Source organism: Otolemur garnettii, unplaced genomic scaffold (assembly GCF_000181295.1).
Source record: "Otolemur garnettii isolate 467f Iridium unplaced genomic scaffold, OtoGar3 scaffold00110, whole genome shotgun sequence".
Lineage (NCBI taxonomy): Eukaryota > Metazoa > Chordata > Mammalia > Primates > Galagidae > Otolemur > Otolemur garnettii.
In genome coordinates, this window is record NW_003852505.1 from 2,880,103 (window position 1) to 2,901,744 (window position 21,642).

The 21,642-nt window shown below is 38.6% G+C and overlaps 2 protein-coding genes across 2 annotated transcripts in view; one reads left to right on the top strand and one right to left on the bottom strand.

Annotated features, from left to right (window-relative positions):
• The first annotated feature begins 222 nt into the window (after nucleotides 1-222).
• On the top strand, nucleotides 223-10,513 carry UBE2A (ubiquitin conjugating enzyme E2 A). Its single transcript, XM_003796996.2, has 6 exons — nucleotides 223-505; nucleotides 649-729; nucleotides 1,138-1,163; nucleotides 7,420-7,509; nucleotides 8,514-8,602; nucleotides 9,215-10,513. The coding sequence occupies exons 1-6, from the start codon at nucleotides 462-464 to the stop codon at nucleotides 9,341-9,343; spliced, it is 459 nt and encodes a 152-aa protein (XP_003797044.1). The 5' UTR covers nucleotides 223-461; the 3' UTR covers nucleotides 9,344-10,513.
• Nucleotides 10,514-13,319: 2,806 nt separating this feature from the next.
• The window catches only part of NKRF (NFKB repressing factor), a 14,489-nt gene continuing 6,166 nt past the window's right edge, over nucleotides 13,320-21,642 (bottom strand). The window contains exons 2-3 of the mRNA XM_003796995.3: nucleotides 17,502-17,632; nucleotides 13,320-16,272 (exon numbers count right to left, since the gene is read on the bottom strand). Coding sequence (XP_003797043.1) covers nucleotides 14,315-16,272; nucleotides 17,502-17,616 — 2,073 coding nt within the window. The 5' untranslated portion in view covers nucleotides 17,617-17,632 and the 3' untranslated portion in view covers nucleotides 13,320-14,314. The remainder of the gene's footprint in view (nucleotides 16,273-17,501; nucleotides 17,633-21,642) is intronic.

A 21,642-nucleotide genomic window follows, 5' to 3' on the forward strand; every position in this document is an offset into this window, starting at 1 on the left:
AAAAAAAAAAAAAACCCCAGAAAAGTTCCCAGGGTTTGTCTTAGAATTAGCCAGTGGAGCTTGACCCGGTTCCACCACTAAACCCCCTCGAACTGTAGGCTTTCGTGTGCCCCACCGCTCGCCTCTCACTCCTGGACCAGCGCGGCACCCTCCCTCGCCTGCCGCAGGGGGTTAGTGACATAAGCAACTTTCGTTCCCCCCTCCGCCCCCGTCTTGGTACGGCCTGTCCGGCGTTCGACGTTTCACACCCCCCCCTTTCCTTCCAGGTTGGTTCAGCCCCCGTCTACTCCGGGGTGGTGCTTAGCCGGCGCCAGACCGACCCTCGACTTCGGAGAGGCAGTGCGGTTCCTCTGGGCGCTTCCTCCTCTCCTTCTTCGGTTTCCTCGTCTTCTTCGGCCTCCTTATCCGCTGTAGAAAGCCAAGACCCTGGTGTATGCCCCACCCCTGACCCTGCTAGAGATATGTCCACTCCAGCTCGGCGGCGCCTCATGAGGGACTTCAAGAGGTAACCAAGGGGGACCGGCGGGGCCGGGGGCTGCCGGCCAGAGCTCAGGGCGGGTCCCAGGGCTGCCCGGGTCGGGTGGGGTGGGGGCAGTCGGGAGTGGACACGAGTGCCGGACTGGGGGATCCCTTTTTGTCTCTCTGAAGGTTGCAGGAGGATCCTCCCGCTGGTGTCAGCGGGGCGCCATCTGAGAACAACATAATGGTTTGGAACGCGGTCATTTTTGGGTGAGTCTGCGTTCTAGACGTTGGCAAGGGATGGGGGACACGAGCTGGCTCATTGTGCCCTCTGGGCCGGGCCCCTTGCGAAAGCAGAGGGTGAAAGGGAACATGTTTGGGTCTGGCTGGGCCTAGGCGCCTCCCCGGAGCCTGTGCCTTGATTAGCTCAGTTCCCGCTGCCAGGGGAACCATTTGGGGTTCTAGGGGGGCGGGGCGGGGAGTGGTGACGGTTAGGCGCGGCGGCCTGTGCTGTGTTTCTGAGCCCAAAACATCTATTTGTAGTGGTTTTCTGACCCAGGCAACAGTGGTTGGCCAGAGGTGAAGATAGCAGAGCTAGGACTAGCTGTCTCCTAAGATGAACTGGGGAGAAAGGAGCCCCCCTTAAGCGGGAACTGACTATTTTTCTCTGTGTTTCAGGCCTGAAGGGACCCCATTTGAAGATGGTAAGAGAGTTTCTTTACTATCTTTTAGGAGCCTGATCATCTGGGTAGAAGGTTCCCAGTCATCCTGGAAGTGTCTTCTACTTTAAGGAACCTGCATCTGCCTACTAAAGGCTTGAGCAGAATCCAGTCTCTGGCAGGTTGTTCTAGATACTGTCCACTTGACTAGAACCACACCTTCTTTTTTTCTTGCTTTCTCCCTTAAAAAGAAATCTGGGTAAGGCAGACACTTTTTTTTTCTTTTTGAGATAGAATCTCACTCTATACAGCCCACAGCAACCTCCAACTCCTGGGCTTAGGCAATTCTCTCAGCCTCCCGAGTAGCTGGGACTACAGGAGCCCACCAAAATGCCCGGCTATTTTTTGTTGCAGTTTGGCCAGGGCCGGGTTTGAACCCACCACCCTCGTTACATGGGGCTGGCGCCCTACCCACTGAGCCATAGGCGATGCCCAGCAGACACTTTTTAAAAGAAGCAATTGTACTGACACTAAAAATTTTTGAGGTTTGGACTATAAAATGCTAAATTCAGCCCTCCATCAAGATACTGAGTTAGTATAAATCCAACCAGTTGTTGGCAGTCAGCAGAGGCCTCAGAAACTATCTGGTTCAGAATTCTATCACAAGGGCAGGAATTGTATTTAGCAGGTGCTTGATATGTGTGTGTTGGTTGTTGAATGGATGCAGGAATACTTTGCACACAGCTATCTGGTTTCCACAATCTGACATTGAATGCCTGTTAGCCTTACATGGTCTTAAATGCCTCATTTGAGTATAATGTTTCTTATTTTTAAATGAATGTGCAGTGTGCTTTCATGAAGATTTTAGAACCTGTAATCTCAGAACAGCTTCAGAATTGAGGTTAGCCTTAATGTACCCTTTTGATGAGTATCCAAGCTACTGGCAATAGGTACATTTTTAATTGATTTAGCATTAACTTTTAAAAACACATGTTAATTGCTTTTTAAAAACCATGATTTTTGATAATTATAGATTCATGTGTAATTTCAAGAAATAATACAGAGAGACTTGTATATCCTTCACTCAGTCTCTCCTGTCCCCATTGCTGGTTTGGTAATACCTTAAATTACTATATTACCTGATCATAACCAGAAATTGACATTGATAGTTTTACATGACTCAGTTTTGTGTGTGTGTTTAGGTAATGTTTTTTTTAAAGTTTAATACATCTGGAAGATTTAAAAAAGTATTTTAACTCATGAAATTGTTTAATATGTGAGGTATTTTTGAAAAGAAAAGGATCTTTTATTTTTTTCTCAATGATATATCTTGGTTCAGTCACTGAATTTTACACACACAAACACATACACCCTTCCATTTGAAGGTGGAAGCAAAAAAGTTTTTGCAAACTATATAATAACATACTTGCTGAGTTGGAATCCTTTTTGGTGCTGCCAGTCCCCAAAATGTTGTGAGGTTAAGTCAATATCAAATAAGTGCATAATTAATCTCAAATACTCAGATTTCCCTAAGAAAATGGATAGTCACCTGAATATTGTAACTTCCTCTCTACCTTTACCCCCTGGGTAAATATCATTGCTTTTCAGGGTTGCAATAAAAAGACATAGCAGAAGAGAGTGATTCTGAGTACATACTACTTTGGTGCAGCTAATCATTTGAACTGATCCGTAGCAAGAGTTAGCTAGACTTAATTTTCCTCTACTAGATTGGTGCTAGTTCTTTATACTTAAGTTTTATGTGCAGATTAACTGTGTATTTGCTTTAGCTCTAGTAGGCTTTGGGTTTTTTTGTTGGTTTTTTTGCAGTTTTTGGCCGGGACTGGGTTTGAACCTGCCACCTCTGGCATATAGGGCCGGCGCCCTACTCCTTTGAGCCTCAGGCCCTGCTGCCCTAGGCTTTGTTTTCATTGGCTTCTTTTTTCCTCATTTTACCCTGACTGCTTTTATGCTGGGCACAGCTTTAGTAATAGTACATCATTTTGCTAGGGATTGGCTACTTAAATATTTCAAGGGTGCTTCTCTTGTTTTAAGTGGTATGAATTGAAAAGGTACTTAAGGAGTCCATTATCTACCCGGACTATCCCCTTTAACATTACTGGCTCTATTTTTAATGGTGTCTTATCTTCATCTAGGTATTACTGAATTACTCAGGGTACTCCTTGGTATTCATTCTGTTGAACAGTCTGCTACCCATGGATGCTTCCTCAAGTGTCTAGAACACTATGGCTACAAAAAAATATATTTTTGGTCATTTTTTGAATACTCCTTATTTATATTGGGAGAATTTCCAGTTGGAGAAAAGACTGATTAGGGATAAATGATATAGTTGATTTTGTTATTTCCAAAGTGATATAAATTAAGACCCCTCCAAAACTACCTTTGTTTCTTTCTTGTAAACCATTTGTGGTAGAAGTTTCTGGAATAGTCAGGACCTAGTTAAAGAGATGCAATCTTAAGGAACTCTTACAGGTATTTTGATTTCACTTCACATACTTGAAATAGAAGGAATATGTTCTTGAGAGCTTATACTACCAAAACACTGCTTCCTCATCAAAATATATTGGTAAATATGCTGAAAACAAAGGTTACGGAATGTAATATTCTTCATCATGTAATCTAAAAATTAGTAAAAAATAGTAAGGTACTAGTATTTGCTTTTCATAATAGATGTGTCCTTTGGAATTCAGGTATAAATGTTCTCTTAAAATGAATCTCCTAAAGTCCACTAAGGGTGTTCTTAAGGTAATGATATACTGTAGAGTTTTGGATAAAAATCAGAATTTTCAGTCATCAAAAAAAAAAAAATTATTTAAGAGACAGGGTCTCACTTGTTGCCCAGACAGCCCTTGATTTTGTGAATGCCTAGAGGCAAAACACACATTATCTAGTTCAACTTTAACCACTTGTTACTGCCATACACCAGCCATTTAACTCATTTACATAATTTCCCACGTCTCTATGTGTAGTTGTAGTAATTGATACTTTCCTTACAACGTTTTAGCCTCCTCAGGAAGATGAACAAAATTAGTATAAGTTGTGTACAACGATGGTGAGGCTTAAATATTCAGTTATTTTCCAGCTTATAGCCTTCTAAATATTCAGAGGATAGACTAGTCTGAAACTGCATAATACTACGATATTTAATTTCCTTAACATTTGGTTTTGATCTCAAAAATTACATTGAGGGTTGGTTGTACTAATTAGAGAAGTTCTAATTGTTTAACTTAGTTAAAAGTATACCTTCTTTTTAACATGTACCTTGATTTAACGTGTACCTTGAATAAGATTTGAGTAACTCTTAATTAAGTCTCAAGTAGATACAAACAGGTTGCTTGACTTCTGAAGATACTAAATGAGCTGTTTTAAAAGACTTCTGATTAACTTCTTTGGTAGTTAGGTAACCACTTCATTGAACTTCTAGGCAAGCATAGATAGAAAGTTCAAGTCAAGGAATTTGTAAACCAACATAGGTACTCAACTTGGATTTAACTGAGTATTTGTTATAGGCTGGAAAGAAAGTGCTATTAATATCTGAGTTCATTAATTGTATATTTCTTACTGACAGTGGAAGTTTGGATTTTTGGGTTTTGCCTCCACTAGCTGTGTCTAGAGATGTGAAACTTAATATCTAAAACAATTGCTTATATTTATGGCACACTTTGTGGTACTATGTATATTTCCCTCCTTTAAATGCTACAACAATGCTGTGTGGTGGATACTGTTACTATAATCTCATTTAACAGATGAGGAATTTGAGATTTAGTCAAGTTGAGCACCTCCCCCAAGCTTTTATAGATAGTAAGTAGCAAAGTGAGGATTTAACCCCACTTGTCTGACTGCAAAAGCTCATGGTCTTACCCACTGTGCTCTGCTGTTTGCTCATGCCTTCCCTATGTATCGTTTTACCACCTTTTAGGTACTACGTATCTTTTTTTCTTTTTTTGAGTCTGACGCTGTTGCCCTGGGTAGAGTGCTGTGGCATCACAGCTCACAGCAACCTCAAACTCTTGGGCCTAAGTGATTCTCTTGCCTCAGCCTCCCAAGTAGCTGGGACTACAGGCACCTGCTACAACGCCCGCCCATTTTGTTGTTGTTGTTGTTGCAGTTGTCGTTGTTTTAGCTGGCCCGGGCCGGTTCGAACCCACCAGCCTCAGTGTATGTGGCCAGCACCCCTACATATCATATTAATGATGGTTTTAAGATAGTTGAGATCTCCATGTGCTATTAAATTGGCTGTTTTAGAGCAATTCCTTGATGATAATCTCTTACCTACATTTTAATCAGATTTCAACATTGATTCAAGTGTATTTGCACTGGAGATACATAAGGGTGCTCAAAGTTTTGAACTCTCTAACCCATTCTCACTTTTTCTTGCATATTATAATGTCAGTAATACTGAAAAGGGAAAATCTATGCTTTCTTCCTCAAAGAGAGGAAGTTTTATGACCAGGTGTTGCTAAGGGTGAAGTATGTTCTGATGGAATATGGTATGTCCATTCTGGAAGATTTTAACTTTCTTTCCTCAATTATAATACATGTTATCTTCAGTATTGGCTTTCAAAAGAAAAGTAGTTTAGAGGTTAACAGTAGTCTGAGGAATATAACGTGTCTCTATACTTCGTATTTTAAATTATTCTGAAACTTTGCAACACATGTTCATACCAAGGACAACTTTGTTAGCAAACTGTTTCCTTTGAGCTTGCTAATAGGAAACAAACTTTTGGTATTGTTAATGTTACAGACGTAGCAGTAGATGTGAACTTATCAATGGGAACAAAAAGGAAATAAATTGCTAACTCAGAAGGAACAAGTAGTAATTATACTCTACTTGAACTATGGTCTATTGTATTCGAGTAAAATTTATTAAATGGAATCAAACATGCATTACCTTATACCAGACAGAAACTGATTCCTTTAAGTTAGAAATTTCAGTCAGGAAAAAAACATTGGTCAGTTGTCCTCTTCAATTTATTTAACAAACACAATTTTTTTTTTTTTTTGCAGTCTTTGTTCGGGGCTAGGTTTGAACCCACCACCTCCAGCATATGGGGCCAGCACCCTACTCTTTTGAGCCACAGGCGCTGCCCCAACAGACACAATTTAAAATAACATTTTGAAGAGTTTAATCTCCCTAAATCACAGCGTCCTACAATTCTTGAGCAAGATCCAGTTTGTCTATGCCTTATAAACATTTGATAGTGTGCTTTAGGGCCTCCTGCTACTTTAGATTGACAGATACCAAGAAAAATCATTTCAATAGTAGCATAGACAAACATCCTTAGAGAAATTTGGTGATTTTAAACTTACTTCTGCCATTAATTCTCTCAATAAGTGTGAATAATTGAGTTGATTTTATAGTAAAGTACTTTGTGAGTCATACATAAGGGTTTTTGAGAGGACTATGAAAAGATTTCTATGGCTTAAATTCAACTAAGTTTTCATTATAGATAGTGTCACTATTACGTGTAAAGGAACCAGTTAACACTTTTATACTTTCTTTTATTTAAAAAATAACTTGATTACAGATTTGTATTTCTAGAATTGGTTTTTGAAACTTTGTGCTCTCATTTCTTCTAGTCCATTTAAAAATCAATGGAGAGTTTAAGATGGTAGCTGACTAAAAATAGGGCTTTGAGGTCTTTTGGTCTTCTAAAGGAAGAAGGCTAAATTTGGGGCTGAGTTTCTTGTCATTTTAAGGATGTTTTCTTTTTCTTTTTCTTTTTTTTTTTTTTTTTTTTGAGACAGAGCCTCAAGCTGTCCCCCTGGGTAGAGTGCCGGTGGCATCAAAGCTCATAGCAACTTCCAACTCCTGGGCTCAAACAAGTCTCCTGCCTCCGCCTCCCAAGTAGCTGGGACCGCAGGCGCCCGCTACAACGCCTGGCTATTTTTTGGTTGCAGCCGTCATTGTTGTTTGGCGGGCCCGGGCTGGATTCGAACCCACCACCTTAGGTGTATGTGGCTGGCTCCTTAGCCACTTGAGCCACAGGCGCCAAGCCTTAAGGATGTTTTCAAAATGTACAGTAGCTAAAGGCAGTAATTTTGAGTTTATAATAGCTGTCTTTAAGTTTAGAGTAGAGTAATGGTAAGACAAAAAACCAATTCTCCTTTGAGTAGTTCTTAGAGCCATTTCTAGAGGTATGTTTCTTACTTGGTCTCTCTTTCCTCTCTACCCAGTATCTTTGCATTATTTAATATTTGAAAAAAAAAAACATGTACCATTAAAGTCCTACCGAACAAAGTGATAAATACAGTTTCTTAACCCTTTCTTTTCTAACTACAGGAACATTTAAGCTTACAATAGAATTCACTGAAGAATATCCAAATAAACCACCTACGGTTAGATTTGTCTCTAAGATGTTTCATCCAAATGGCAAGTATCACTTTTAGTACAATATTTTAAACTACTACAGTGTTTATTATGTAGTATTCCATATTTGTATTTACTTGTCTGTGGTGCCTGAGTATTTAGGCAGCTTGTTACTTCCTGAAAGTTAAATTTGTTCATGATGGTCTCATCGCAGTCTTGACCTATTGGCCTAGAACTGAAGCAGTGAGGGTGTTTTCCCTTTGCTTTGAGTCTAAGAGCCTCCCAGTTTTGATGATCTTTGTCATTTACTTATTAAACAAAAATAAGAACATTCTTGAAGTTTTCTTTGAATGCGAGGCCATTGGTGTAGTCTTGTATTTATTTCCACTGGCATTTAAGACAGTAATTTTCAACTCTGGATGCATACCAGAATTACCATGGAATATCTGATAAATACAGATGCCTAGGCTGCATTCCAGACCAACTGAATATTACATTCTGGTTGTTGAAGACCAGGCATACAGTTTATTAGAAAAGCACCACAGGTGATTCTAACTTACTATTTTGCTTTTTTGTTTTTTAATAGTAGTAATCCTAGAACAGTTTACCTTTTATTCAGATTAATAGAACATTTTTTCAGGGTATCAGATATTTTTATCTTTATGCCAAGATGAAACCTTGTAAACTCTGAGCTATCTTTTATTTCAGATAGTAGATAGAGTTTACAAATTTGGTGGGATGAATTTCCCACAAGTGGGTCTCTAGCTATCCACTAGAGACCCACTTATAAAAGTGTATGATTTGCTAGATAATAGGGCAGCCTTTTCAGAAGAATGAGCTCTAAGTATCTTACAGTTTTATACAGAGCACATTTGACATTCTCTGATAATCCTGATTATTTCACTGGTGATGGTTATGATGCATATTTTTAGGCAGTTAACTGGGAAATAGCCTAGGAATCTTTAAATTTCAAAAGCAAAGTTTTATTGCCCAATTTTTGTTTTGATTATAATGTTAAAACCTTTGTGGTCTCATTATGTTTAACTTACCTATTTCTGTGTTTTTAGTTTATGCAGATGGTAGTATATGTCTGGACATACTTCAGAACCGTTGGAGCCCAACTTATGATGTATCTTCCATTTTAACATCCATACAGGTGAATTTTTCTTTAATGTATCTTTTTATATTAGCAATTGAATTGTTTTAGAAGGTCATAACATAATAGATCTTTTAATTTTTGGCCAAAGCTTATTTGTTTCATAGATGAAAGGTAGACCATTAAGATTTTAGTCACCAGGCTCAGCGCCTATAGCTCAGCCGCTAGGGTGCTGGCCACATACACCAGGGCTGGCGGGTTCGAACCCGGCCCAGGCCTGCCAAACAATGACAGCTACAATTTTAAAAAATAGCCAGGTGTTGTGGTGGACGTCTGTAGTCCCAGCTACTTGGGAGGCTGAGGCAAGAGAATCACTTAAGCCCAAGAGTTTGAGGTTGCTCTAAGTTGTGATACCATGATACTCTACCAAGGGCAACATAATGAGACTCTGTCTCAAAAAAAAAAAAAAATCTAAGTCACCAGAAAATTTATATGTATATTTGCCTAGCTACTAGCAGATTAATGTAACTAAGTTCATATGCTAAAGACACTAAATGCAGCTGTTACTTAATAATTTGAGTGTCACTACTTTATACAATGACTGTTTATTCTGAACATGCATTTTTTGCATTAAGGAACTGACATTTTAAAAATTGTCTCTTTTAAAAATAGTCTCTTTTGGATGAACCCAATCCCAATAGTCCAGCAAACAGCCAGGCTGCTCAGCTGTACCAGGAGAACAAGCGGGAATATGAAAAGCGTGTTTCTGCAATAGTAGAACAGAGCTGGCGTGATTGTTGACCCTGGGTGCAGCAAAAGCAGCTGGATATCAGAAGAATACATATTGATGTGTTTGTCGACTTCCTATCTTCAGTGTCATTACATTTACTTTATTAAAAGCAAAATAGCTATTGTGCTGTTTCCATCTTCCCTTGCCAAGCCTTTCCTGCCCCTTCTACCTTCTCCTTGAACATCAGAAAACACCCTCTATGAAATCAAATGTACTGTACCTGGGTTACTTGCAAAACTTACTAATGCTTAATTCCTTTTCTGTTGTATCTCATCTCTTGTCTTTGAGGAGTTATTTTTGTTACTGTGCTTTACAGTAAGCTTTTAAAATGAATTGTTATACAAGTGGTGCTTATGCATAGCTTGATTACCAGGATGCTATTTTTAACAAAATGAATGCTGAAGTGTTTCATCCTGGCTGGTCCTTCTCTTGTGTTGGATTTAGGAGTGAATGTGTTTGGAATATGGCCTATATAAAACAGAAACAAATCCATGTAAACATCAATTTTGAAAGGGGAAAGAAGTTCAAAATCCTATGATGCTAAGACTTAAGCAATATGAACTACAAGATGGTATTTACTGGTAGAAAGAAGAATGTTGAAGGACTCAGCCAAAGTAGTGCAGCTATTGTAACTGACACATCCTCTCAGTGCAAGAACTGACTGGACATACCTGTGCTAAGTTTCAATACTGGTCTTCAGGGTTTTTGCTTTGTTTTAAAGAGGTGTGGGAGCAGAGGAATGGAAATCCATCATCAGTTTTTGAGCCAGGGAAAGGTGAACATCTTTTAATCTTTTCAAAGGAGCAGTGCTGCCCTAGATGAACAAACTTAACGGTCCTCCATCTTTTTTTTTTAGTTTTAATTAAGGGAATATATCTGTGGAAAACTAATTTCCACTCAAATCTTGAGTTATTGCTGCATGCTTTGGTTTCTTCTTCCCTTTCAGCATTATGAGAACCTTAAAGCCAACATCTGCATCTTCTTTTGGATATTTATACTTTTAAATATACAGCACCTTTACATAGCAGTGTGGGTCAAGGCTTGTAAATGTTTTATCTAATGTTCCATTGTCACCTTTTATGCATTTATCACTCTTCCAACTCTTAACTTTGCACAAGTAACCCATGTAAAAAAATGTACATTTTTCAAAAGTTGTAAATAAAAATAACCTTAAAATTTCATAGTCAAAAGTATATTTTAACTCAGTATAAACTTTAAAATTTTTTTGGGGGGGGAGTCTAATGTCTACTCATTTTCTTCTTGATTATGGTAAAAGCAAAAATACTCTGGAAAATAGATACTGTTGGAGAGAACCTTTTTTTTTCAGTTATAAGTGTTAATGCTTTTTTAAAGCAAATCAACAATATAAAATTATTAAGTAAAGCCACTTCAATATACATTATGGTCAGACAAGGGAATAAAATTGTGATAAGGGGGGAGAAGAAAAACAAGTATTTGCCAGCTGCCTCAGAGACCAAGCTCTATCTTAATCTTGACATTCCAACTCTTAAAAAACCCTACCTTAAAAACAAATAGTATCAAACTATTATAAAATGGTGTTTTAAATCCTATGTAAAGTTTGGGAATACAGGTATCCTCATTTACCTTGTTTAAACAAAACACTTTCTTCTGAGAAGCAACCAACTTCTAAAGAGCCAAGTACAGTAACTTTGTAAAAACTATCACCTCTTGGGTGGTGCCTGTGGCTCAAAGGAGTAGGGCACTGGCCCCATATACCGGAGGTGGTGGGTTCAAACCCAGCCCTGGCCAAAAACTGCAAAAAAAACCCCAAACCAAAACAAAGCCTATTACCTCTAAGTACTTGTTTGGGTGAGGTGGGGGTGTTTGTTAAATGAAATTATGTCCTTGTTATACATGTATCCCACTTATCCATGAAGATATGGGACTTAGGCCACAATTTGGGGAAGTTCACTCTGCACCAAAACCACATTCAGTGCATTGTTTCACCTAGCAGCAATTTCCTTAAATATGCTTCTTATTTTCCCTCAAGTCCATTTCTGCCTCAAACTAGAACCACATTAAATTGGTCTTTGCTTGGTGGATTAGTTTTATATTAACTTTTTCATCCTGCTCTTGCTGGGTACCTTAAATATTGACACTATTAATCATACCAAAAAACTTTTTGGTGATACTAGGAAAGGATAAATTTAACAACATTTTCTTTTGTATATCTCCTGGGAAACACTATTCTCAATCTCTTTCATGGGCTAATCCTTTTAAAGTCTTACCACAGAACCAAGGAGCTGACCTCCCAAAACAATGTCTCCATGGTCAAAGGCAACACGAACCATTTCATTCGAATGTTTAATGCCAATTGCCTTTTTCCCCCTTTACAATTTTTAACAAACACCACGAGCCGCCTGCATGTAATGATTATAGCAAAGTTAACTAAAACAGATTTTCAAGGTCCCTTTTCAAATGGCAGTCAAATTTGAACTTGAGTTTTCAATTCTACACTTGCTAATGTGGGGGAGAGGGTATGATGAAGAATCAAGGTTGTAATTAGAGTCCTTTATTTAGGACCTTTCTCCTATCAGAGGTTACTCATAGCAAAGAGAGTGCATTGCATAATACTAAAAAAATAGAAACCCAACAGAATGCATATTTCCATTCATTTTGCATCAAAGTTGAGGAAAAAATCCAAAAAGTGTATCTGTGAGACTCAATGCTATATATAAAACCGAAAGCAGAATTAGTTCCTCAGTGTAACATATTTAACCCAAATAAAACTTGAAACTGCTCACATACCTGTGTAGGTTATATCAGGGTTGCTGGGTTAAAAATAATTATTCAAAGACTGGAAAATACAGGAAGGAGCCAACTCAAGGGGACAAAAATGAAACAGCAAGGTTGTCATCAGGTCATTCTTGACAACCCCATTTCTCACAATTATTTTATCCTCAAGCAGAGTTACATGATTTAACTATAAGTCTGCATCAGTGCCAAAGCTGATCTAAGAAATTAGGGGATCTGGCCCCTCAAATCTAGGAACCAAATCTGTATATACTCACTTGCATGGAGCCTTCCTTACTATAACTACCTTTATATTCTGTTGCATTGGACTCACCTAAATAAACCAGATTTATACGGAACATTTCCCTACCTTTTCTCTAAAAAAAAAAAAAAAAAATCACTTGGGAAAGAAGAAATGTAGAGATAAATGAGTCAAGTTTTCACATTCCTTAATCTCCAAAGTCACTCTTAGAGAATTGAAGACTGACTGAACCATAGCTTCTTAAGTTTAGCATAAACTTGCAGGCAAAAAGAAATTGTAATCCCAACGTCTCTATAAAGATCTTAACTTATATCCCTTTGCCACTGTTAAAATACTAAATGCTAAGACAAAATGCACACCTCATTTCTCTACCTACCAACATAAGGAAAGGCTATACACTGTAGAAAGAAACATGGTTAGCAGAAAGCAAATATCACACACTGTTAGTTACTATAGGTGACTACAAGTTGCAGAGATCCAGACGTAAAGGATGATCCTTTTATATTTTTAAAATATTCATTTAACTGTAGTTAATAGCTTCTTAACTTCAAAATAGTAGAGAAAAGAAATTACTGTTTATTATAGGCCAATTACATGTCAAGCATGGTGCTAAATGTTTTAAGACACTATAACCTAACTGTCCTGAACATCATTTCATTGGAGGTGTTCCATCAATATCAATATTCATCTGTGCTGTTATAAGTGGGGTTATACTTGATTTATCTGAGATGCAAAGACAAAATCACATAAAAATTAACAGCCAAATATCTGACAAAAGCCAGCATGGTGATCCATAGGGGGGAAAAACTGTGGTGGGGAAGTGATTCCTATCTGGTCCCCTCTATTGAATCATCATAATCATCCACATGGGCGCTGATGTTAAACTATTTTGTGTAAACATCACTTCCTTTCTCTAAAGACCCAAAGTCTTCCTACCAGGCTGCTGCCCAGAATTAAGCACACCACCGTTTTGATCAACTTTGGCTCCTTTTTATTCAGGAAGCAACACTAATTCTTTTTATACATTTTTTTACATTCCAGAAGTAAGCGAAAATAGCAGTTTTAAATATGTTACAAAGTTGGCTTTTTAGGCTTAATAAGCTTTTTGAGAGAGGGACAGGCCAACTGACCTTTTCATCAAAGCACCAATGTATCTTCAGTCTTTTACAAGCTCTACCATAGCTGTGGTTGCTTTGGATGTGCTGCACATCCAAACCGTGTGAAAGCTATAATGGAGAGTTGCTGCAAGTCTCTCTGCAAGGCACCAAGAACAAACAGTTTAAGCTTTCTTTCTTCAGATTGAATCAAAGTTTTTAAAACTTTTCAACTGCTCTCTCAAGAAGTGCTCTCTAAGCATGAAGACTAGAATTTGTTAAAATCCATATATCACAAGATACAATAATTCACTTCCAATATTCTGGAAATCATATGGTAGAAGTTATAAATAAAAGAACACGAAAATTACTTTAAGAAACTTTTACATCTTTTAGTTGTAAGGACATTTTTACATGTACTTCACAATTTACTGTTAAACATTCTATAACTGGCTTCACACAAAGATGAAAATAGATAATACAAAATGATCTGACATTTGTTTAAAGTCTGGAAGTAAGACTGGAGTTTTTACTGCAGTCAATATCAACTTTACATATTGTTGCAGATTGCTGTGCTATGCCCTTGAAAATGAGAATTTCTTCATCAAAGTGAAATTCCATTTGGATATGTGTTCTTGCTTATACAAACTATTAAAATCTGAGGGACATAGCAATATCAAAGACACAGACAGTAACTGCACCATATCATCTGCTGGATTAAGCTAATACAAGTGGACAGAATTCATCAGCTTCCAATATCTAATAAAGCACTAAATGAACAAGGTGAGACATCTTAAGAATGCAATCAGAACATGTAGCATTTAATTTATAAATCTGCCTCATAGACATTTATAAAATAAATTAATAAGATCTCAATTTGCTTGAGGCATAACAAGCTCATAATGCCCCACTTGGCCCTCCTGTTTGAGCTGATCCAGTAGGTCTTCCTTCCGTCTTTTTCTACCTACCACCAGGTACCTATCATGGCCTACACCATGAGACTTGCTCTTAAGACCATACTTTTGGGCGATCTGATGTATTTGCTTTCGTTCGTCATTAGTCAGCTCTCTAGAGAAAGTCAAATCTGTGTGGCTCTCAGAGCGGGCATAGTTTCTGATGATCTGTTCAATATCTCTCTTGGCAATTTTATTTACCCTCTCCACATCCAAACCAAGCCCTTCTCGCTTATGCTGCTCTTTGACTGAGATAGGCTCCCGTATTCCCTCGCCAGATTTCCCCAAACCACCACCAGTCCAACCCATCTTTCTCAGCAGCTGATTGCCTATGTTATCTTCTTTGATTTGTTGTTTGTACGCCTCCTCAGCTGAGCGGCCCTGAATTTCATTTCTTGAAATCACATCTTCAATAGTTCCTTTCTTCAAGTTGTTAATGACAGTTGGCTGGGTCTTTTTGAGGGTTTTCACCGCTTCCCCAGCAGCTTCGTATTTGACAGTTTTCTTCACCCCAACTGCTTCTGCAATTACTTCACTCTCTAGAATCACCTTGCATTTCCAGCGGAGGCCTGTCATCCTTTCATAGACATACTCAACTGTCATTCGGTTAAACTGAGCTGTATCATTCAGTGTGCACACAGGATTTGAAGAATTCTCATAAACTACAAGATCCTTTATATCTTTCTTCTTTCCAGATCCTCTGGGTGAAGAGCCTGCATGGCACTGTGAACTTTTGACAGATGGGTAAGTGGGCTGTGTTTTTTGAAGAATTTTCAAAGCCTCATCAGCAGCTGCATGTTTACTTGTTTTCTTGGTTCCATAACCTTCAGCTAAGCAGTGATCTTGCAAAAACACTCGACAACGCCACGTGCGATTTGGCATCATCTCATACTTGTATTCAACTGACATTTTGTTGAATGAGGCAGAATTGTTAAGGATACCGATTGCATCGTTTGCATTTTCTGTAATGACAAAATTGGTCCAGTGTTTGGCGGAAGCATTAAAAATTGGCTGCCCAGAAGCATCTTTAGTCAGCACCACTAGGTCTTCTGGTGGTTTCAGAGCTGGAGGAAATTCATATGGAGGCACGCCAATCTGACATACCACGAGGTCCTCTCCAAATGTATGCTTGAATTTCCGCCGGATAACTCTAACTTCAATACGTTTCTGCAAGAGTTTTACAGCTAGCTCAGTAGCTCGATCCCTGGACCCATTCTTGCTGCCAGCATAACCTGTAGTTAAGTAAATATTTTGGCATCTGACTTCACAAGCATAACCATCTATTAAAAGTTTTTTATTTTTGGGAATGTCAGCAGGAGGGATTTCTTTTAAAGGAGCATATATATACTCAGGATTTGTCTTACATGCCTGAATACACCGAGTTAACATATATGTGTAATTAATTTTATCAGATCCAGAAGTCATCTCTGGATTAGAAAGGTTCTTCCAGATAGTCGCTGTTAATTTTTCAATAAAAAACTGCTTCTCAGCTACCACTGACTCAGGAAATGTCTGTGATGGTGAAGGCTCAGGAGCTGACTGAGAGTTTGCCTGCTGTGATGTGCTGCTTGGGGTGGGGTTCCCACTGTCAAAATACATGTTGGCGGTAACAGGCTGGTCTTTCGTGAAAATAAATCCTGATGAATCACAATACTGAGAATTCCCATCTTGTATACTGAAAGAGTCTTGAGTATAATCTTGGTAGATGTCTCTTTGCATGCCGGCCAAATGTGTTTGTTCATTTATCTCTTTTGTTTGAGGACCATAAGGATCTTCCTGTCTTTCATCTTTTGAACTACTAGCTACAAAATGTACAGGCTCAAAACGAGGTCTCGCATGGAATTTGGAACCGGCTTGCTTTTTAGGAGGATTTTGACCTATAGAATGAGTGAAATTTACAATTCATTAAAATGGGAATATTTCAAAAGAACCAAGCAGGAATATAGTACTTGCAAGCTGCATTGTTGGTACAAGACATATCCTGTTACGTTGCACGAAGGGATTCAAACATCAATGTAAGATTCCAGCATAAGGAGGGATGCTCCCTGTCCTTCCATGTGTAAAGAGAAGACTCTTGATAGAAAATATATCATTGAATCAAGTATTCTGGTCACCACCATGCATGACTGGTAGATGCTTTTGCATCAAATGAGCTAAAACACAGGAAAGTGTACTCTTCACCTAGACTGGAAAGTAAAGTAGACTGGAAGGTTGTTCCAGTACAATCTCATACCACCTGTGCTGAAAAGCTCACTTAAGGATTTCAAATGGAGTAAATGGCTCTAATGCAACAGAGATGATGACCAGACGTAGTTACAAAACCTTTATTTTTCCCATCAGAGGTGAGTGACTCTGTGATGGTGCTTTACACAGTTGTGACTAAAAATCAAAGAAAAAGAATTATCAAGATTCTAAAGGTTTTCGACTTCAAAACCTTAGTTCTGACCTACTCTGCACAAAAGGGAATTTGCCATATTTTATTTCTAAAACTAACAACAGCTGGAAACTAATGATTTACGGGGGATGCCAAATTTAAAGCTATGGAAGAACCATGTGTTGAGGCTACACCAGACGCTAGAGCAGGTGTCCTCAAACTACGGCCCACGGGCCACATGCAGGCCACCGAGGATGTTTATCCGGTCTGCCGGGTGTTTTTGCCGCTGCTGCCTGTCCTGCTTAGCAGCCGACTTGTCCTGGGCCCACAGTCTGGCCCTCCAACGGTTTGAGGGACAGTGAACTGGCCCCCTGTTTAAAAAGTTTGAGGACCCCTCCACTAGAGCTTCCTCCCGGTAACACTGCTCAGTAGAAAGCTGGTCTGTCCTGGACTCATCCAAGAGGATTTAGTTACTTAGATGCTCAAATGGTCACAGTATAAGGTTCTATTTTGAGGGAGGTTCCATGGCATAAACTTCAAAAAGTTGCGTAACAACATCACTTCAGTATTCTTAGTTTTCAGTTCTATTTAGCATCCTTTGAAAAACTGTACATAGGTAAAAACTCAACTTTTTTGCCTGTGTGTAAGAACCAGAGTTACCAATCCTGTTAAAAGTCATGTATCATTCACATCATTAGAAAAATCCCACCTTTCAGAAACAAGTATACTTACCGTCACATGTTGAAAGGTGTCGTTTTTGACCTTTGGAAGGTTTAGACAGCATCAGATCATATGAAGGCATCTCCCCAATATCAATACCTTCAGCCATGTGGAGAATTTTTTCCATCAAGCGTGGGCTGTACCTATTTAAGTTAATATAATGTACAGTTAAAATAGGAAAGGATGTAGTTTTTTTTTTAAAAAAAAAAAAAGCTTCTAAATGAGCCAGTCTTATAATTGCTCCCTTGAGACTTTATCAACAGGGTATCCTGGATATGAAAGCAAAGAATGGGTCCTAAAATACTTACCTATCAAATGAGTAATTATGGTACTAATTAGGAATCAAGACCTTCCAGCAGAGGATATACAAACATAAAATCAAGAAATTTTGAAATTTTAGCAAAGATCTCTATAATTTGAATAAAAAATATTGGTATAAATTCATGATTTATTTTTCCCTTTCACATATGCATATTGTATGTACATGATTATATTTATAGATGTACTAAGAGTATTAAGAGCTGCTGTTGTTAACACCCTGACTGTGGTCTCTATTATTTCTCATGTAAAGGAATCAGTCCTTAGAACAATGGCTGATTACAAGTCTGGGGCAGAAAATATCTAAGATGAACCTGGGAGATTTTGCAGATAGAAACAAGGAAACTGTCAAAGACCACAAGGGATACGTCCAATGGAGTCAGGAGTAAAAAAAAAAAAAAAAAAGGAATGGACTCAGGAGTCAGTATGAAAACATTCCCACTGGCAAATGAGCCAACTTGAGCATCCATAATAACAATAAATAACTAACAAAATTAGACATAAAATATGTTGAAAATCCATTAGTTCATAATGATACTTACAAACTCATTGGTTACCTTTGGAGGATGGAGGGAATCAAGTCACTATTCTGCAAACAGGTATATAAGAAAGGAAGAAGGCAAGCATTTATCCTGCATTTTCCTGAAAATTATATGTCAGAGAAATCAAAGAGTCGATGAGGAAAATCTTTTATAGAAGCATTTCAGTTAATAAATGAAGGAATGGGCTGGGCGTGGTGGCCCATGCCTGTAATTCTAGCACTCTGGGAGGCGAAGGAGGGTGGATCACTTGAGCTCAGGAGGTCAAGACCAACATGAGCAAGAGTGAGACTAAAAATAGCCAACTGTCATAGCTGACATCTATAATCCCAGCTATTCAGGAGGCTGAAGCAGGAAGATTGTTTGAACCTGAGTTTGAAGTTGCTGTGAGCTATGATGACACTAGGGCACTTTACCCAGGGCAAGAGAGACTCTGTCTCAAAATAAAGTAAAATAAACGAATGAATGATAGACCACGACCATTTTGCAGCCTATAATAAGATTTAAAATGATCATCAATGGCTCCTAAACCTATCTGATGAAAAGTCGATAGAGGAGAGAACCCAGAACTAGACCCACACAAATATTCTCAATTGATTGTTGACAAAGGCACCAAAGCAATTCAATGGAGGAAAGATAGTCCACAAAGGGTATGGGAACAAATGGGCATTTATAAGCAACCATACTAAACCCTCACAACCTAATTATCACACCTTATATAAAAACTAAAAATACATCACGGACTTAAATGGTAAACTATAAAATTTTGTAAAAAACACAGGAGAAGGCTGGGCGCAGTGGCTCAATACCTGTAGAGGCCAAGGTGGATGGATGAATTGTTTGAGCACAGGAGTTTGAGACCAGCCTGAGCAAGAGTGAGACCCCATCTCCACTAAAAAATTAGGAAAACTGAGGCAAGAGGATCACTTGAGCCGAAGAGTTTGTGTTTGCTGTGAGCTATGATGCCATGGCACTCAACCCCTGGGCGTAGCATAAGACTGTCTCAAACAAACAAACAAACAAAACCCACAGGACAAAATCTGTGAGATCTAGGGCTAGGCAAAGACTTCTTAGACTTGACACCAAAAGCATGATCCATAAAAGGAAATGGCAACAAACTGGACCTCACCGAAATGAAAAACTTTTGCTCTTGAAAGACTCTGTGAAGTGGATGAAAAGATGAGCTACAGGTTAGGAGAACATATTTACAAACCACTACCCCTACTGGCCAAAGTGAGCCAACTTGAGTAACCTTTGCAACAAAGGACCAGATATCTAGTATAAAGAGCTCAGAATTCAACAGTTAAAAAAATCAAATTAAAAATAAACAAGACATGAACAGAACATTTCATTAAAGAAGACAGACTTCTTTATATGAAATAAGTACATGAAAAGATGTTCAACATCCTTAGCCACCAGGGAAATGCAATTTAAAACTACAATGAGATATCAGTATACACCTACCAGGATGGTTAAAATTAAAAATTGTGAAAATGCCAAATGCTGGCCAAAATGAGGAGAAACTAGATCACTCAGATATTGCTGGCAGGCATGTAAAAATGGTATAGCGCCAGGGGTGTCCAACAGGCAGGCCTGTGGGCTCATGCTGTTTTTATGAGGAATTTTTTTGCTTATCTGTGGTGTTGGATATCATGAAAAGTATGCACAGAACTTTCTTTCTGTGCATACTTTTTTGTGTATTGTGTTGGTGTATTTACTTTGTGGCCCAAACCAATTCTTCCAACATGCAGCAGAAAAGAAAAAAGGTTGGATACCCCTGGTAGTCACTCTGGAAAAACAGTTTGGCAGTTTCTTTTAAAATTTAACATCAATTGCCACGAGATCCAGCCATTGTGCTCTTGGGCATTTATTCCATGGAAATGAAAACTTATGTTCACACAAGAACTTATACAGGAATGTTCACAACATGTTATTTGTAACAACTCAAACTGCAATCAGCCCAGGTATTCTTCAACAGGTGAATAGTTGAGTTCTGGTACATATACACCATGGAACACTGATCAGTAAAAATAAGGAGCAAAGTACTGATACGTGCAAAATTGTGTATGAGTAGGAGGAAGGTGAATGTGCTTATAAAAGGATGACACAAACCGTCTTAGTGGTACTGGAATTGTCCAACAGCACTGGCTATTGTGGTAGGTATGCAAAGCTAACTATGTGATAAACTGTATAGAACTACACATACACACACACACACACACACACACACGTAAAATGACGTAGGAAATCTGAGTAAGATTAGTGGATTATAACAATGTCACTGTCGGGCTGGGCATGGTGGCTCATGCCTGTCATCCTAGCACTCTGGGAGGCCAAGGCGGGTGGATAGCTTGAGCTCACAACTTTGAGACTAGCCTGAGCAAAAAGCAAGACCCCTGTCTCTGCTAAAAATAGAAAAACTGAGACAAGAGGATGATTGCCTGAGCCTAAGAGTTAGAGGTTGCTGTGAGCTATGATGCCACAGCATCAAAACCAAAACCAAAAACAATGTCATTGTCCTAGTTGTGATATTATAAAATAATTTTGCAAAATGTTTATTACCATTGGGGAACACAGGTAAAGAATACTGGGCATCTCTTGTATTGTTTCTTACAACTGCCCGTGAATCTACAATTATATCAGTAAAAATCTGAATTTAAAAAGTTGATGGGGGACTTCATCATCTTAATACCACAAAAGTGGGATAATCAGAAATATACCCCCCAATGTGATACTATAAGACATACACAGACCTGGCTGTAAAGTATTATTGCCCTCCAAATAATTGAACCCAAACCTATTCATGTCCCTAACTCCCAGAAACACGTTAAACAACACCATAAGAATATAATCAGCCAAGTTCAGAATGAGGGAACACTATGTGATAACCCAGTTTCTTTATCTAATAAATACTATAGTATGGAAATAAAAGGATGGGGGGAAGGACAACAGGTTAAAGGGGATAGATCAATGAAATACATTGTATAGATCTCGTCTGGATCATGAATCAAACCAACTGCAAAAAGACACTGAGACAAATGGAGGAAACTGAACATGGACTAGGCATCGGATTTGAAGAAGTGAGTGTTAATTCTGTTGAAATTACAAATAATTTCATTACATATAATCATCATACAAATAATGGTATGTGAATATTTTTAAAAATCCTTATTCGAGGCTGGACACGGTGGCTCATGCCTGTAAACCCAGCACTCTGGGAGGCTGAGGAGGGCAGATCACCTGAGCTCACGAGTTCCGAGACCAGCCTGAGCTAGAGTGAGACCCTGTTTCTAAAA